This window comes from Durio zibethinus, chromosome 26 (assembly GCF_047325235.1).
Source record: "Durio zibethinus cultivar Kanyao isolate XHJ-2024 chromosome 26, ASM4732523v1, whole genome shotgun sequence".
Lineage (NCBI taxonomy): Eukaryota > Viridiplantae > Streptophyta > Magnoliopsida > Malvales > Malvaceae > Durio > Durio zibethinus.
The window spans coordinates 18,752,079-18,771,783 of record NC_143187.1 but is presented as its reverse complement, the minus strand read 5'-3'; the positions used below and the strand labels follow the sequence as shown (position 1 = coordinate 18,771,783).

General features: G+C 28.2%; 1 protein-coding gene across 1 annotated transcript; it reads right to left on the bottom strand.

The window, feature by feature from the left end:
• Nucleotides 1-951: 951 nt before the first annotated feature.
• Nucleotides 952-6,283, bottom strand: LOC111274104 (protein CHUP1, chloroplastic-like). The gene is made up of 7 exons (XM_022858755.2): nucleotides 5,138-6,283; nucleotides 3,879-4,814; nucleotides 3,444-3,575; nucleotides 2,947-3,128; nucleotides 2,730-2,841; nucleotides 2,035-2,178; nucleotides 952-1,638 (listed from the first exon to the last, which is right to left on the bottom strand). Exons 1-7 carry the CDS (start codon nucleotides 5,915-5,917, stop codon nucleotides 1,558-1,560), a joined length of 2,367 nt encoding a protein of 788 aa, XP_022714490.2. The 5' UTR covers nucleotides 5,918-6,283; the 3' UTR covers nucleotides 952-1,557.
• Between the last annotated feature and the right edge of the window lie 13,422 nt (nucleotides 6,284-19,705).

Sequence of the window (19,705 nt, the reverse complement as noted above, 5' to 3'; positions counted from 1 at the left end):
AAAAAATTTAATAAATATATAAATTAATAAAAATATATAATTTGCTTACATTTAATTTTTTTATTATTTAATTTTTTGATCTTAAATTAATTTTCTTTTTGATATATATAATATTTAAATTTAATCTCAATTAAATTAAATATTGTAATTTTAAATTAATTTTTGATTTTTTTTTTTTTAAAATTTCAGTCAAAAGTAGGGCTAAGTGAGAGGTGAAATCAAAGGACAGGAAAGGAATGGGACGAAAGCAGAAAGAAAGTGATGGTTGAAATAATTGGGAGGTATGTCCTAAGGTTAAGTAGGGTTAATAACGTATAAGATTTAATTTAGTTTAATTTTTTTAAATAATGTATAAAATTATAAATATTATTAATATTTATTAGTTCGAATGATAAAAAATTTAATTTTTTTAAAAATAAGATTTCAATTCTGAATCTTGTAAATAAAAAAAATAAACTTAAAAAAGTTAATTCATTTGATCGGATTTAATTTCAAATTAATCGAAATTTAAAATAATTATATAACATCAAAAATCTCAAATAAAAATAATTATAAATATTTAAAATTTGAATAAAAATTAAAATTTAATTTTCATTTGATCTGAATTCAACTATTCGATTTAATTTTGTTTATTGATTTTTTAAATTTAAATTTAAATTTTTTTATTTTTTTATATATTATTTTTAATATAAATTTTAATATTTTAAAATAATATAATTATTTTTGTTTTATAAAAATTTAAAATATATATAAATTAATGAAAATATATAATTTACTTAAATTTAATTTTTTTAATTTTTAATTTTAATTTAATATATACATATAATATTTGAATTGAACCTAATCAAATTAAATATTATAATATTATTTTTTTTTTTTTTCACCCCAAAACTAGGGCTAAATGAGAGGTGAAATGAAAGGAAGGAAAGGACAAGAAGAAAGAAAGTGATGTTTGAAATAGAATAGGAGAGGTGCAGTGCAGTTGAAATGATGAAGTAATTGTTACATCTTGTCAAAATGTCAAATCTTCTTTCTCCTTTGCATTTTCTTTCAATTGTGTTTGCCTACTGTCTCTGTCTTTTGCCTCTGCCTCTGCCTCTGCCTTTGCCTGTGGCTGAGATTCAATCACTGAGTCACACAAACAGGATAAGAATAGAGAGAAGACTGTTCATTTGATTGCCTCATATGGCATTGCCTCCGCACATGGCTCTGCTTACCCTCACCCGACCTAACTCAATATATTATTATTTTATTTTATACTCAGCTACAACATGACTTTGAAATTGCATCAACACCCATGGCTGCCATGCCTTTTACCCCAATGGGGTTATTTTGAGAATTTACTCACTGCGTGCATGAACTCCACTCCAAAACAAAACTCTTTCATTTCCACACCAAACTTGTATACAAGCTCAATGTACCCAACTACATGGCACAATAGTATTTGCTCTCTGCCAAACCTTACTGAGATGGTAACCACATATACGTGTTCCAACAACAACAACCTCCATGCCCATGCCCTGCCCCAGAGAATCATAAAAAAAAAAAAAACTCCCATTACTTGTTGTTAAGGAGGTTGGCAAGGTCTCGGAGTTCCTCAAATGCATGCATTGTTTCAGAATCAAATCCTCCTGCAAACTGCACATACCATGAAAGAAATCATGAAAGGAAAGAAAAAAGAAAACCATTGATTTCATTTTATTGTTATTCTTGCTTTTTAAAAGCTTATGTAACAGAAGCTTACAATGCAAAGCAAATGTGTAAAATGTAATAACAATGCATTTGATATCAATCAACCATATTAGCTATTCTACCATAGCACACACATCGCCTTTTTCCTTTCAGGAATAATATATATTGTAAGAGCCAAAAATAGAGTATATACACAGTATATTGCACAAGACAGGCTAAACAACTCATTTCAAGCTAGCTTCATGTGTTTTTGTCATGTGTGTGTATTGCCCTCCATCTCCTATGTTTAAGCAAACCAAACCATAGTCGATAAGAAATTACAAATTTACTTGCATAACAAACCTGATGTATTCTGAACGCAAATCTCACTCCTTGAAGAAGCATATAGTCCATTGAAGGATCCTTTTCCATAGTTGCCTTTAACTGCAGTTCAATGGCTACTCTTTTCATGTACTTCTTTGCCAATTTCACTGATCCGAGCTTAATCTGAAATGAAGTCATTGAGCCCTCTATTACAGCAAGCCAAGTAGAAAGAAGATGGAACAAGACAGAACAATAGAATTTTTCAGAAGTAACACGAGACGGTTACATCATATTTAGGATAAATGCCAAATATGTGACTTATAGCATTGCCTCAAGCAATATTCACAAAGAATCCTATTGAAGCATTACATGAGATGATGTTTATATATAATTATTATTCCGAAATTTTCCCTCTTTCGTCAAACATAAGTACCTCAAAAATAATATTCAATATTATAAAAGCATATGAAGGCAGTCCGCTTAGTTTACAATTTCAAGAAATATATACATTCATGCATAGATAGAAGTACGCATGTGCGCTTTGCTTTTCTGCTTCTATATACTGAATAAAACTAGAGGCAGAAATAAAGCAGACAGCAAGGTCAAAGCTAGAAACCAGTTCATATGCAATTTCATTATTCTATTTGTAGTGTAGATATGGTAGTCATGCAGGAAATTGTTCTTAGCACAAGTTGGAACATCTTAATTATATGGGAAATGACAACTCCAAGTACCTTGCTTATAATACCATTGTCATGCATCCAGTCCGTGGGAATTTGGAATTCCTTGCAGTTACGCATCAATGACTCTCTTGTCCGGAGGAGGTTATAAACAGTACGCTCCATCCTGGCAATTTAAAAGAAAATTTCAAAGGTTTTCAACTTGCAGAAATTGGATCTTTTAAAAGAAAAATAACCAAAATGCTCAAAAACCAGTTTTTTAGATTCTTACTTCTCAGACAAAGCAACCATTTTCTTTAAGGCAATATCACAAGGCATTCTGGAATCATCCTTGTAGTATAAAACCTCGGACTCCAATTTTTTGAGATCTTGATACCCAAATGCTGCTTCTCGCAATGTGTCAGCTTTTTTCTCTGGCCAAGCAAAGTGCTTTAATACTGCCCTTTCATCAACCTTCAAAATATATATATAAATATATATTTTAGTCACAAGCATACTGCATGCATGCCAATTAATTTTAAGACATAGAGATATCTTTCCATCGTTTCATTGATGTTCATTCAGTAGATCTCTTTAAGCAAATCAGAAAGAATGATTTGGAAGGGGGATCATCTCATTCAAAACTTGTCTAACTAGCAAGTGCATATATTCTGTAAAATTAGGTTTCCTCCTGATTATTTGCATATTAGTAAAACTTTAAAGAACTTGATATTGAAAACAAATTGTAATATTACTAAATTCTTTTCTTCTCAATAATTAGCAACTTACCAGGTAGCAAAGTTCATCATCAAGCCACTTCACAAATGCCACTACATCTTCAATGTTCTGATAAACAGCATTATTGACTTCTCTTATCAATGAATTCACAAATTCTCCTTGAGTTTCAACATCTACCTTTATCTGCACAAAGTATGATGTTTAATCATGCTTAGAACCTGGACTAGCTAACAATCAGGTTTGATACTCTAAACAATTTAAATATAATTCTATATTAAGAAGATGTTTAAACAAATTTGAGTACCTAGAACGTCAACTCAAACATATGTTACTACATGAATTTCACGTTTTACTTTGGTCCCTATATTTTCCATGTAGCAGGTAAAAAATAGAAATGCAACTCGGAAGCTGAAATCATTTATGTAAAGAAAATCCAAGCTCATTTATAGAAAGGATAAAAGTTATGGTTAATACGAAAGCACTTACAGCAAGCAAATGTGATGATCTGTTCTCAATTTCATCAATCATGCTGCTACGAACATTTGCAACATCCGGCACATCACATATTCCTCCATTTGTAGAATCCCTTCTAGAATCCCTCTTCATGAGTGAATGATAAAACTCAACTACTTGTGGGGCTCGCTGCACGACTCCTGTGCTACTTCTCACTGAAAACTTTGGAGGCGGAGGTGGTGGTGGAGGTGGAGGAGGAGGAGGAGGTGGAATTTGATTAGAAGTTCCCTCTTTAGGTCCATTTGAAATTGAACAGGAAGGTCTGGGAGGAGGATTTGGAATCCGCAAAGTCCTCCTCTCAACATCTAAGGAAGCTGCAGGCTTATTAGCTTCTTGGCAATTTCCAAAGAACTGCATTCTTTGAACTGTACTATTCTTTTGAGAACTTAGTGGCTCTGCTTCCTTTTCCATTTCTTTTGTACACATAAAAACATCAGATTGTCTTCTTTTATTTGGTATCAACTCTTCCATGTAACATTTCGATCCGCTTATAGAATGTCTTCTTCCAGGACTTCTCATCTCCTCTATATGCACCCGATCCTTATCCGCAAGATTAGCTGCATAATCTATGCTTGAAAAATCCTGACTAGTAATAGGCCATTTCTTTATCTTTCTAATTAAATTTAATCTCTTTACACTACTGTATTCTGAGCTCTTACTGCTTACTGAATTGGGTGAGCCAACATATTCACCCTTGCTTTGAACTGGACTTAATGTTTTATAAGAATTCATTGTTGCGCATGAATTTCGTAATTCATCTCGTAGACACGAATTAACCCACCTCAAGTATGCAAGCTCCTCAACTTCATTCAAGCGGCTCATTTGTAGACCTTCTACTTGTTTACTCAGGTTTTCATTGGTATGTCTTAAAATGGATGCCTCGGCTCTAATTTTCGCAACAACATCACTCTGATAAACCCAAGATGAAGAACAGCAAGAAAATACCAAAACCAAGTTAATGCTCCAGAAGAAAGAAAAACAATCAAAAGCACTCAAGACAAACCAAAATACTTGCAAAATTTTAGTAGTAATTGAGAAAGGTTAATGAAAATTATCTAAACAGACTGATATTAGGGGAACCAAGTGACCAGGTTGCAGTAATATAAAACTGAATAATCCTATGCTTAATTTGCCTCGAATTGTAGTGGAAATGAAGACAATGCCAAAACAAATCATCTTTTCGATATTATTTTATATTGCAACAATTCATCATTAAAAGTTAATGAAACTACCTCATTAGCTCTGGCAAGAGAAGCCAACTGGGACTCCAAAGAAGAAACCTTGCAAGCAAGATTCCTCTTTTGCAGCTGTAACTCCTTGTTCAACCTCCTCAACTCCACAACTTCCATTTCGAGATTCCTAATTGATTGTGGTTCCTTTGAAATTTCCAAAATTTCCTCATTCCTTTCCAAAATGGAACTCAAAGTTGCCACTTGATCGGATAAGCTGGTCTTTTCAGACTCCAATAACCCAACCCTGTGTGAAAGATCATCCACCTCAATGTTCCTTGTTTCAAGCTGCCTTTCGAGGTCCAAAACTTTAGCGTTTGTTTTCCATTCTGTAAGCTCAGCTTGTAGCTTATACTCCCTTTCTTTTGATTCCTGAAGAAGGCTCCTAACATGGTCTAATTCAATGAATAAATCGCGAGAACCCGAGGACTGTCTCCGGTGAGTCTGAGGGACTTGAGGGTGAACCTGGCTTGCATTAACAGAGCAAGACAAATCAGTTATGAGCGACCTTTTAACTCTAGAATGAGAAGGCAGAGATGGGTTCTTTTGGTTTGCGTATGGCACATCGGAATTTGATAAAGGGAGTTTCTTGGTTTGGACTGTGATAGTTTGAACCTTAGTTTTCTTGTCAGCTGTGAAGCCCTTCACAATGTGTGAACCCCATGACGACTTTGGCTTGGATTGATTGCTAATGGTTTTTGCGTATAGAGATTTTGGTGCTTGATTTTGATCAGCGAATTTTGATGCTTTGGCTCTGTTTTCTGAAGGGTTTTCTTCTCTCATTGCGAAGATCGAAGAAAGGACAGAAAGATGTTTCAATCGTCAAAGTAAGAGTTACAGTTGAAACAACTCAAAACACATTTGGCTTTTTCTCAGACAAAACCCCAAAGAAAAAAATGTAACCTTTCAATTTCATGTGCTAAAACTTTTCAAGTATCAGCTCAAAACAGGCTCAATTGAATCAATTGGTAAGCAGGCAGCTAAAAAAGGAAAAAAAGAAGCTGAAAGTTGAAAGATTTTAACGCAAAAATGTTTTATGGAGAGAAGAAAAGGGAAGTGAGGATTTGAAATTTGAAGAGTAGGGGGAGCTGGGAATGGGATTCTTGTTGATTAAAATAGAAAGAGATTGTAGGATGAAAGGAGAGCTCCGATTTCAAGAGAGAAAAGTGGCAGCTTTGTTTCTTTTTCTGTTATTTGGATTTTAAACTTTTGAAATTTGAATTGGCACTACATTACACGAGTTTATGTGCATGAAGGGCGGAGTGCAACGGTCCATTTTTAGTGGCGTGGGTGTGAGTTGTGGCCCACATCAGTTTGTATGGGAATGAGCTCAGCTTATATCACATGCATGGAATTAAACGGCAGCCAAAGGAGGCCTAGAAGCTCGGTTTATCATAATTTTTTTTTATTTCGATATTTAAATTTAATGATGTTGAGATTTGAATTTTAAATTTATTTTTTTAAAATAATTATATAAATTAATATTCCATTTATCATAAGATAAATCAAAGCTAACTTGTGGTGTGTATAATTATGGGCTCTCAGGTAAGGCCTCTAGAGCCTTCAATCGTACCAGGGGGTAGTTGAAGGTTCAACCAGCCCACCGTACTACATCTTCTCTCCTAACTTATTTTTCTTTATTCCAACTTTGCCCTTGATAGTGTCAAATTTTACAAAAATAGCTGACTGTTGCTAACATTGTAACCTTCTAGCCAAGTGACAGAGATTGTCAACCTTTGATCTTGATAACAAATCACTGTTAGAATACATGTTTGGGGCATAGAAGTTTCAATTGGGCCGAGCAGCAGTCGTTGCTCAATTTTGTTTCACTAATTAATGCATCATAATTAATATTTATTTTATTATTATATTTTGAGAATATTTGGAACACATATAAAGTTAGTAAAACAAAAGAAAAGTGATTAGTTTATTGATACTACCACTAAATACCCTAAAAGAGAGACGCTTAAAAGAATTGAAAAATGAAATTAAGATGAATGAATATAACAAATGAGCTATTAATCAAAGATTAGGATAAGTAGCCATTCCCTAATTTTTTATAGAAATAAATAATATTCAATAAGTTATTGATTCAATTAGTTAAAGTTTATTTTTATCAATAAAAAAATTTTTAATTCGAATCTTATCGGTGATTATTTATTGAGATTATCTTAAATACGAATACATGATTTATAATCATCTGTCTTACACTATCAAGTATAACATATTTTACTTTAACTTGAGAGATTGAATAACTTATCTATCCTTAAATTTTTTCTTACAAATATATATGTATAGAAATAAACAATGAAAATCATGTTAAAACAGTAAGGCTATGTATATTAATTAATTAATTAATTGGTTGTTTTGATTTGTTTCTACTCACATTTGTTTCATAAAATTAAATTTGATAATTTAAAATATAATTAATAATTTAAATTTAACATATAAAAATATAAAAAAATATATAATTTAAAATTTTAATAATAATTATATATAATTAATTTAAAATTAAAAAATATTTTATATTTTTATATAGATATAAATTAAAATCCATAATTTTTATTTAAAAATAAATATATAAATTTTAATATCTTATATAATATAAATACACAAATAATTAAATTTACGTAAAATATAATACATAAAAGGTACGATTGTGTCGGTGTGAGAGGCATGTATGTACGGAAGAGACTTCATTAATTTGATAATGACATTAGCTCCACCAGCTTTCTGTTTGACTCTTTCTCAACTTACTTAATTAGCTTATATTATGGGTGGCTTCAAATCCCTCTTTTTTTTAATATTAAAAAAACAAATTCCTCTTTTGCATAAATTTTTGCTTTCAACCGAGTTTGAATTTTTTTTTCTTTCACTATAAATAATTATAAATATCTTAACTCTCTAAAAATATTGGACGATAACAATAAAATTGAGTTATTAAATGGTAGGATGTCATTTCATCCACTCGTCATATGTAGCTAATTAGACAGTATTATTATTATTATTATATATATATATATATATATTTTTTGTGAATCACACTACTACTCATATGGTATAAAATATATATTAATTAGTTAAAAAAATAATAAAATAAGAAAGAAAAGCTAACTTATCTCAAATAATATTGTAAAAAATAATGAATTCTAATTTATAAATTATAAAAATTAAATAAAATTACATCATATATATGTCTGGGAATATTAATTCAAGTTTTAAAAAATTAGTTTAAAATTTTTTCAAAATTGATTGGATATAAATACTATTTAATAGACTAAGGCAAGAAATCTAAGTATGAAGAGATTTCTTTACGAGCAAAACTTATAAATAGTGAGAGTCAAGTATGAAACAAATATAACAAGAGATATATGAATTTACGAGGTAGATATCTCATATATAAAATTATAGGAGAAGATTTATATGAGTGTTTATATTTGAAGACTAAAAAAAATTGAGAGGATTTATATGGGTGTGCATATTTAAAGAGGATCTATTGGTACGTGTGAATGTTTAAATTGGATTGAGATTGATTGTGAGCTAGTATTGATTATTTGTTAACAATTATCTATAATTAATGAATTTTTTTTCTTATTCACAGATGTAGACAACTAAGATGTTAAATTATGTTAAATTTTTATCTTTTATGTAAATGATTTTATAATTTAATTATGTTTTCACTTATGTAAATGCTAAATTAATTAGAAACTTGTTGCCTAACAACTATATATATATATATATATATGTATAGATAAAAGGTATTGATAGATGGCACTGACTTAATGCCAATAAGTTAATTAAGAAAGCTATAGGTATTTAGAAAAAATGTAGGTTAGAAGTTTTCAATGTTTGTGTCAATTATTGTGATTTTAGTAAAGTTTTTATAAAAGATATTGTAATTTGAAATAGGAAAATGAATTACTTATTGTGATATTTAAATTTTAAATTTGTTGGATGCCAGCTTTAAAAGAAACGTCGTGAATCAATTAATTTAAACTTCGACTTTATGATTTTAACACTTAAGCAAATAGTGGTATGTTTAATATTAGTTATTGAAAAATTATCAAATATACTAATAACGAAGTTTTTAGATTCCACAAATAAGGTTAATATATAGGGTACCACGTATCCCTTATGTTATATTAAAAAAATCAATGAAAAAAGTGGATAATATGTCAATTTCTTAACTTCACTTATAAAATAAAATAAAAATCTACTAACAATATATCAAATAATTTCTCTACTTAATTATTAGCTATTATAAATTGGAGAAACCACTTTATTTTGTATTGAAATTCTTTTTTTTTGTTTTTTTTTTTCTAAAATTGAAAGACAAAAGAGTTAACTGATTCTACTAGAAAATGTGTCTACAATAAGTAATGTCCATTTAATCAATCAATTATGTTGACTCTAAAGTCTATAAGTAGTTTTGTAATGTACAAAACTATGAATTAGCGGTAATTTTTATGGGGTGTTTGATTCGTGAAATCTTGAATTTCAGGTGAAAGTGTGATACCTAAGAAAGTGTGATTTTCAAGATATTTCATTTTTAGATTCTTGTGTTTGGTTAGGGGAAATATGCATTGGTTAAATTATGTATTTTTATCATAATATCCTTGACAACTTTGAAAAAAAACCTTTCATTTCGTATTACAAAAATTAAACACGACCTTGATATAGGGATTTTATATATTTTTATAAAAGATGGGCAAACTCAATTAAGTCATTTATATAGAAAATTCTAGCAATTGACTTGGAATTTTTAAAGGCAGGTAAACTCAATTACAACTATTATGTACAAAAATGCTGCAATTTAGTTGAAAATTTAAAAAGATAGGCAAACTTAATTACGGTGTTTATATACAATAAACGCCATAATTGACCTAAATTTAACAATTATACAATATACTTAATACGGCATTTAATGAAAAAAAACATCGTAATTGAGTGTTTAAAAATTTTAAATAAACTCAATTACTGTGTTTCTTTGACTTAAATACCGCAATTGAGTGTTTTTTTAATGTTTAAAGCCTTTTCATTTCTCTATTCTATTTATTTAAATCTTAAACCCTAAAACAATATATGAACCGCTTGTTTAAGACAACCACCATTCACATCGTGTTACCTCATTGTCTCCTTTGCCATTACCATTGTTGTGATTTTGTATCTTTGGTAAGCATTTTTTTCTCGTAGTTTTATGCGTTTGTATATAAACATTTATTGGAAGCTTGAGAACATATTGGTGGTTTCATGTGTATGTATATAAATATTTATTCGTGATTTCATGTGTAAGTATATAAACAATTTTTGTCTGTTTTATTCATTGTTTCATGGTTTGAAGCTTTTATGCATTTGCTAATTATATGTGGTTGGATGCTTGAGAAGATGTTGGTGGTTTTATGCATTTATATATAAACATTTATTCGTGGTTTCATACATTTGTATATAAACAATTTTTTTTGTTTTATTTATGGTTTCATGGTTGGAAGTTTTTATGCTTTTGTTGATTATATGTGGTTAGATGGTTCAGAATATGTTTGTGGTTTCATGCATTTGTATATAAATAATTTTTATTTTATTTTATTCATGGTTTTATGGATAGAAGCTTTAATACATTTGTTGATTATATGTGGTTGAATGCATTTGTTGATTATATGTGGTTTCAAATTTGCAGTATAGTATGGCTTCAGAAAAACATGTCTCCATCTATTGAAAATAAAAAAGAAGTCTCAATTGACACATCTGCCTTGAAAAAAAAATTAAAAAAATGTGGTAAATTGCTTATTGCTACTGGACAAAAATTCATGTTGAGTTCAATTGAGATGGGCAACTTATGTTAAGTGGAGGTGCAAAGTTGGCTAACCACATTAGAGTTGTTGTTCTGCAAATTATTTCTATTAACTACCTTAGTTGGATGAAGGTTCTAGATGATCAAAAGGAAAGTATAAGTGATTCGGTTATGGTAAGTATTTTCAATGAAATCCAAACTAAATCATTGTTTATAGAATGCAAAAACAATGTGTTAGTTAATTTAATTTTTTTTTTACAAGAACTGTTTGACATCCCATCCAAATATAAAAAGATTATGTTGTAATTTATTGGGTTTAAATTCAAGGACTTTAAGAACATATTGATAACCAAATATATTTTGCTGTTTGTTGACAATCTTGAAATGTTGTGTCATTCTCTAATGGCATATTCAAATGTTATCAATGAAGTATAGCGGTCATAGTTTGTACGAGATCGTCTTTCAGCTGAATTCAAAGTATGCATACCTAAATCAAAATTTTTTTAATATATTGTTTAATCCTATTTATTTGTTAATATATTTTTTATGTTATTTTTTTTTTTGCAAAATTTTAAAGAACAACAAAAGAACTTACGAGTCTAACAAGTGTATCATCATTAAATATTAAAAAAAAGTTATGCAAATGTGAAGTATGATTTTGTAAATAGTCAAATGCTTTTATTATTTTACCTCTATGAACTTCATTTAATGAACATTATAAACTTATATTAATTTATGTTTTTAGGAAACATCTAGCTCGAGCACTGAAATACCAAGATGAGATATTTGAAAAAAAAAAGACATGTGTAATGATGGAACATTTGGGAATAAAGCAACTGAAGAAATGGCTAAGAAGATTGTAAGTTTAGTTTGTTTTTATATCATATATGTTGAATGAGCTTTAATGCATGAATAAATAGTGTATGTAGTTACTTACCATCATGTTATGTTTGTAAGATCAATTTGCTACGAGATTTGAATCTAGTGGATTACGAATTGGTTATGTCGAAAATCTTTTATTCTTAGCTTTAGGATCAAAAGACAGACCTGATTGTATTTGAAGGATTGGGAGATTTGTCTTTCCAACACAGTATTTCAAGGATCAATTGAAACCTCACATAAAGAAGAGTGTTGGATATAAAGCCATAGTAGAGTAACAATAGTAACTACTTAATGAGCAAGAGTAAAGGCTCAATGACCAACAGTAATGACTTGTAGCATTAAAGGTAAAGTTGGCAACAATGCAACCTAACATGGCTCGAGGTCAGTCTGTTACCAATATTTAGCTCGAAAATGAATTCATAGATCAAGTATTACAACAACCTCTTCTTCGATAATCATCATTCTAATTTTTTTTATGAATTGAATTTTTTTTCTTGATTTATGTTTTTGATTTTGTTACAATAATATTTGGCATTTGTTTATAATAAGATGTTCAACCTCACATCATCACATCTGTGCAGTTTACCATTAATAAGCTTTTCATATATATGTGTGACCATTTATTAGACGAAAAATGCATTTCTATAGAGGTTGAGTATGGATTTTTTTATTATCCCTTGACAACATTTATAGGGCAACTAGAGATTTACGCATTTTGTGATATGAAAGAGATATTGATTGTTGAAATTGTTGTGTATATGAAATTAGTTTATAATTTAATTTAAATATATTATATAAAAACTATTTTCTTATATTGTGTATAATTATACAATATTGTTAATTTTTGTCATACAGTTTCATGTACAAAGGGGTGAATGAGAGTTGATACATACAGATTCATTGACCTAAATCTTATTAGTCATGGTTGTGACTCTCTCACTAGTTGTGTTCATCATGTAGGTCAAACATTACAAAAACAGTATGAATTTTTTATAGCGCCTTATAATTTCGGGTAAGTTCAGTTCGTAGTAATATTTGAATAATGTATGATATCAAGCTTTTATATTTTTTACATGTAATACATTTTAACATTATCATACATTTTTTTTACAAGGGTTATTGGCAATTTGTTGTCATTGATATGAAGCAATTTACTCCTTATTTATTAAACTCCAGAGAATAAGCATCAATGCCTAAACCTGAGCTGGCCACTATAATAAAGAGGTATTACATTTTCATATAAGTGATCATTTTATTAAATTGTATTTGTTTGTAATGACTAGTATTTATGTTTATGATTTCATTTGTGTTGATTTAGAGGAATGGGTGTAGTTCATAAAAACGAAAAGTTCAAATGGATAACATTGCTAGTAAGTGTAAAATATATTCTTTTATACTGAATTTATTTAAAATCACTTTCAATACTGACTCAATTTTATTTTCAGGTTCTTTGTCAACCAAAACAAGTAGAATGTGGATTTAATGTACTCCATTTCATGAGAGAGATTGTTGTGTATGATCTAATGAGAATATTATACAAGGTTAGTATAAAAACCATTTACTAACTAATTTGCTTTGATTAAACATATATATAAAATGCCAAGTGATTGATATTGATTCCTTATATTTTGTTAATAGTGGGCGAAAAGGGAACAATTCAGGCAAAAGACAAAATTGATAAAGTATGTGAATAATGGTATGATTAAGTATCCACATTTGCCTACTAAAAGATTTAGGATAACCAATCAATTGTATCTAGATACAATATATCCAAATTTTTTGTACTTCACATGAATGTATAGTTGTTAATTATAAAATTCATAATTGATTCAATTAATACCAATCCAAATTAGGGATGGTAATGGGTTAGGTTCGCACGATTTTTGCTCATCACAAATCTAACTCGACTTTATATCCATAATACTTGAAATTGACATGACTCAACAAATTTTTTTTATTTTTTTATACCTGAACCTAACTTGACATTATATAAAATCAACTCGACTTGAAATTAATAAAATATTATTTTAAATATAAAATATAAACTTAAATAAATATAATAAATATATATATAAACATAAGATTAAATAAATAATAAAAAATATTTATATATATACTGGGTCGGGATGGGGCGAGTTTACCTAAAACCCGATCCTAACTTTTTTTTTAATTACCCAAGCTAACCCGACCTTACCAAAAACTCAATTGTCAAAAAAAGAAAAAACAACCCTATAAGGTTGAGACGAGTTGGAAGCTGATGGGTTCAGGCTAAGCTGCCATCTATATTCTCAAGTGTTTCAATTAAATATTATCACGACCATTTTATTTTTTCGATTATACAATTATTCAATATGAAATTGTATAATTTACACAAGTACGATTTTTTTTTTAGAAATAGAAAAATCAAAATAGTCATATATACAAGATTAAATATTAAATTGAATTTTAAAAAATGAAGTTATTACCTGCCAATCTATTTGTAATAAAAAAACCTATTTATACTAATTAAATGAATATCAACAATACATAAAATATGAATTATGATAATATGTACTACGTTCTACATATGTCTAAAAGGAGGAAAGTCAAAGGATGAGCGACTAGCATTACATTCGTTTAACTATTTTTGTATATAGTAACTTTTAAATACAGGTGATAGTGCCAAGAAAAATTATAATTTGTGATTTTCTTTTAACATATACTCGCCAGTAATAAGCATTTCATCAGTCAAGAAATCATTGAGTTACATAATTTCATTGAAAAATGATATTTTTATATCGCTACTCTCGACTTCTTGAAAAAAGCTTAAATGTCCTTCATTTGGCTCACAACCTTATCATATATAGCTCTAAGTTTGCCTACGTGATCAATCAATTCAGCAATTAGTTCATCTTTGCTCATAAAACGCTTATTGCCTAACAATGTCCAAGTATTGCTCGAAGTAGTTGAACTAATTTCTTTTTCTTTTTCTACTCTCTTTATATTTTCTTCATAATAGAGATCAAACTTTGAAGAGAAGTAAGCATCCTCAGTAGCATTTATTAATTCAATGGCATTAGTTATTGTTTTGGCTCATTGACTTGTTGCTCTGTCGGATTTGAAAATCATTTTAAAATCATCAAAAAAATGAAAATGTTTGTTCTTTAACCCTTTAACATGTAGATGAGTCTACACATAAGTTAAAGTAAATACGAACCAAGTAAAAAGAATAGAAAAAAATATAAAATAAATAAGTATCTTAAATAACTTACCTAGACCCACTCATCAAAAACTTCTTTCTCAACTATGATACATTTGTCTTGATCATTCCACCCAAATTCACTTGTATTTTTCATATCACAAATAGCTTGCTATTGTCTTTTGAGTAGCTTAACACTTAACTTAATGTGAAGGGTGACTTTAAGTTAGGAAGAGGGAATAAGTTGCTTCAGCATATGTTTAAGATACCCTAAATATCCAATGCTAAATGTTTCATTATCTACTTTTTATTTAGGATCATCTGCCAAAGCATGTAGGTATTGAACCTGATAAGAATCCTTTTTCCTATTCCAAGAATGGTTACCTACCCCAGCTTTCTATTCTTTTTCTAGGTAGGCCTCATACATATTAAGAAATATTGGCACGAGATAAAAACATGCTAATTTCCTAATCACATGTTTAGACATCATGCAATAATATAAATATAGTAAATCAAAAACCAAAGAAGAGTCAAATGTCTGTATTAGGGCATAAGGTAAACCAATAGAAATGGAAAGAAAATAAAGATTATTATAAACAATTATCATATACATTCGACATTCAATAAGAGAAGAAAATTAGATAAATATATTTTCAATAGCGTTATAAACCAAATTATACACTCAACCATATGGTATATAAATCAATTAAAATGAGTAAACATTATAAGAAAAAAATTTTATAATGTCCTTATCTTCGAGATTCAACCAATGGGTGAACATCTCATGTGCTGATTGTCTCTAAACTGAGTCTAAAAATCAAATGGCTCAACATGTATAATAAAATTTTGATGTTCAAATCCATCAGGTCGGTTACTACTTTCTTAGCAACATCACCTTTAATAAGATCAATTACCATCTCAAACTTAATAAAATTATGAAGAAGGTAGGAAACATAAATGATTCTACACTGTATTTTTATCAAATAAAATGACTTATCCCTTAAAATTGCCAATCTAACTTCAATATACCAAAATATCTCTCGATATAATTTTTTACTTAAAAGTGTTTCATATTGAAGTATTTATGTGAGATTGCCAGTTAAAATCCTACCCTCAAATCATTAAGATAATATCTTTGACCTTTATAAGGTGTTAAAAAATCTTTTTCATTTATGTATCTGATATCACACAAATAGTAATTACTTATTACAGTGGAATAATATTAATACACAAAAAAGTGTTCCATTATAAACAAAACCAAGATATTTAGGCTAATACCTTGTGAGATCTTTTTCTACGTATAATGGCATCCCTTAACACTTTTTCACCTACTGCAGAACATTTTCATCCTGGTATAACATATATTAATTGCATATCTGGAGTGCAAACACCAAAGACATTAGTAGTAATTTTATTTTTCCTAATCTTGTATGTAGGCTTGTCAACTATGTTTACATTGACCTTGATGTATGTCCTATCTAAGGCACCCAAATAATCCTTGAACCATTTTCATTTATTATATGTGGAATTCTCTAATACCAATTTGAATTTTTTAAACAATAGCTTATGTAGTCTTAAAACAAGATTCAACACAGAATCGAATTGCCTATTAATTATCTCTTTAGATCTAGCTAATTGACACTTTATAATCTTATTTTTTGTATAATGTGCAATGATGTGGAGGAAGCTAATAATCGATTCTTCTATTGACATATGTCTATATGCTTATAATCCTCTTTTTGTTTGAAGTAAACAATATAATTTTGTAAAAGCTCTCATATCCATTCTAGTATTATCTACACATTATTTATCGTTCTAAAAAATAATAGAATTTAAGTTTAACTCTCTAGTATGTAGCTTTTCATAAGATGTTCTACTGTAAGATACTCTACATCATTTTTTAAGATTAATTGCAATTAAAGTCATAGTAACAATAACTATCACATGTAACAAAGTCTCTATCTGATTCAAATGTAACATAAGCATTGTAACCAATTACATCTTTTTTCTTAGTGATAAAAGAGACATAACTATTTAGAAATAGAATCTCATTAATGTTAAAAACATAACTGAAAAAAAATCTTTGCATATAGTAGATAGAATTTATCAAACATCTAAAAACAAAATATAAACCAACAACAAAATATTTATAGATGAAGAGTTAAAATCAAAATGAATAACACATTTGATATATCAACATATTTTCAATCAAAATCTAAATGAGATCTGAAAAGATAAAAAAAGAAAACATTTGAATGCAATTGATAATGCAAAATAGATAATTAGATAAAAAAATAGTAAACATATCATTGATTAAAAAAATACAGATAAACTTAACGAGATTAAGATTAAATGATGAAGGTTGAAGCTAAAATTGGTTGAAATAAAAAAGCTTTTCCTTTGAGCTTTGCTATGTTGAAATAAAAAACAAAACGTTGTCTTGGTTATTGAAACATGATGAAGACATCAATTACGGCGTTTCATATGTAGAAATGTTGTAATTGATGTATTAAAAAGATATTCTTCTAAATTTGATTAGATATTACAACGATCATAATGTCAGAAACACAATTTTTTAGAGGAAAAAAATTTTAATATGAGGCTATTACAGCATTTCTTCGTAGAAATGCCGTAATTGTTACTTAATTAAGTTATTTCTTCAATAAAACGTTGTAATGCCATATTTATATACAAACGCTTCCTTCACCAAATATGGTGTATTTTAAGAAAAACATTGTAATAGCCACTTATATAATATATTGAAAACCTCCAAAATTGTACCAATTATGATGTTTTGTTCAAAACAAATGCTATAATTGACTTAAAATTAAATTTAATTTTAGTTTCGAACTTGTTTTTAAAAAGAGTAACATAGACAAAAAAAATTTTTTATTCTGGTCAAATTTGAAACTGAAGCAACTTTCTCCCATAATCCTAAAATATCACATGAAGAAGTAAGTTTTTGATTTTGGAACTTTGGATACTATTGAAAATTTGACATATTCCCCTTAAATCGAATAACCTTTAACAAAGTGTGGGAATCAAATACCTATAATCAAGATTTCAAGAAAAAATTTTTGGATTCTCCTGAACCAAACGCATACTTAATGTTTCAAATGTTTTAAAAGTCATACTTAATGTTTCAAGTGGTTTAAAAGTTAAGTCTTAGTTTGGCACTAATTTATTTTTTTATTATAAATTAAGTACATAAAATGAAAATTAAAAAAAATATATAAAATGACAAAAACTAATTTTAATGTGATACTTCTATATTAGATAATTGTTATATGATTTTTTTCTTTTTGATATGAAAAATATTAGAATTCAATTTCTTAGATAAATAATATATACATTTATCAATGAATCAATGTAATATGATTTTTTTTACTAATCATTTGTTTATAATATAATAATATAGTTTTTTCAACTGTTAAAAAATAAAAAAGAAGTTATGAAGTGCAAGTTGAGTAATTTTGATGATAAGTCTTAAGACATTCAAACAAGCTATAATATAAGTATGAGAATTGGGTGGTCTACCTAAATGTGTATATTAATACACATATTATCATATCAAAATATATTTATTTGTGTACATGAACATGCAAAGCATCATTTTGGTCCCTTTACTAACCATTTGAAAGATATAGATCTAATATTCAATGCATATTCATCTAGAAAGACTAGAATCTAAGTGGTTGTCAATGGCAAGCTAAAATTAATTTTAAAAAAAAGTACTCCTAAAGAAAAGAAGAGAGAGAAAAAACAGTAAAATAATTTAAGATGAAATCAATCACAATAAACATGCTTACATTTTGAATAATAATAAGTAAAAGTTTTTATGAGTCGAATGAAACTTAATGGACATTATATAATTAAGTTGATACTCGAAATCAATCTATACTCCCACTCTCTAATTTCTTTCTATATTTGCCTTTCAAATCTCTTTATCCTTTTCCTTTATTTTTCCTTTCCATTCTATGAATTTTCTTTCTCTATTCCTACCTTCATTCTAGCAACTTATCACTCAAAATTTATTTTCTTTTGTTTTTATGTTCTATCATTAATAATTTCAAAAATCTAATCTGTAACTATCATGTGTCAGCTATTTTGTAATTAATTCAAGACTTCTCTCTATTGTTTTTAATGTTATTAAGCTAAAAAATTAAATCAAAGATAAAAATGAACATAGAGGAATGAAATTCCTTAAAGGGATTATTTTTATATAATAGTATAGGTTAAAATAAACTAGAAATATACACACACACTATGTAGGTGAAAGAGAAAAATATATGTAAAACAATTATATTTTGAAAGAGAAGCTATGTATGAGTAATTTTTAAGGAAGAAGTAGGTAATTTTAAAATATATATATTATATAAAAATTAAAAAGTCACGAATATCCTTATTTTGTTATTTGACATTATGGTTTATTTGGTTTTTTTCTCTCCTCAATTGAGTTAGTGTTACTTTACACGTGCCACCAAACGTAATCAAAGATTTTATAAATATTAAAACTAGTGCTGGGGGCTCGGCTTCACTCGATCTATTATAATAATTTTTAGTATTTTATTGAATTGGTATTTGTTTGAATTAAAAATTAAAGTGATATGTGCAGTTAATATAAACTAATAATTTAAAAGAAAGATAATATTATTAATTGCTAATTTTAGAAGAGTTGGATAGTAATACAACCCTATTAGAAAGTTAAACTTCTATAACTACT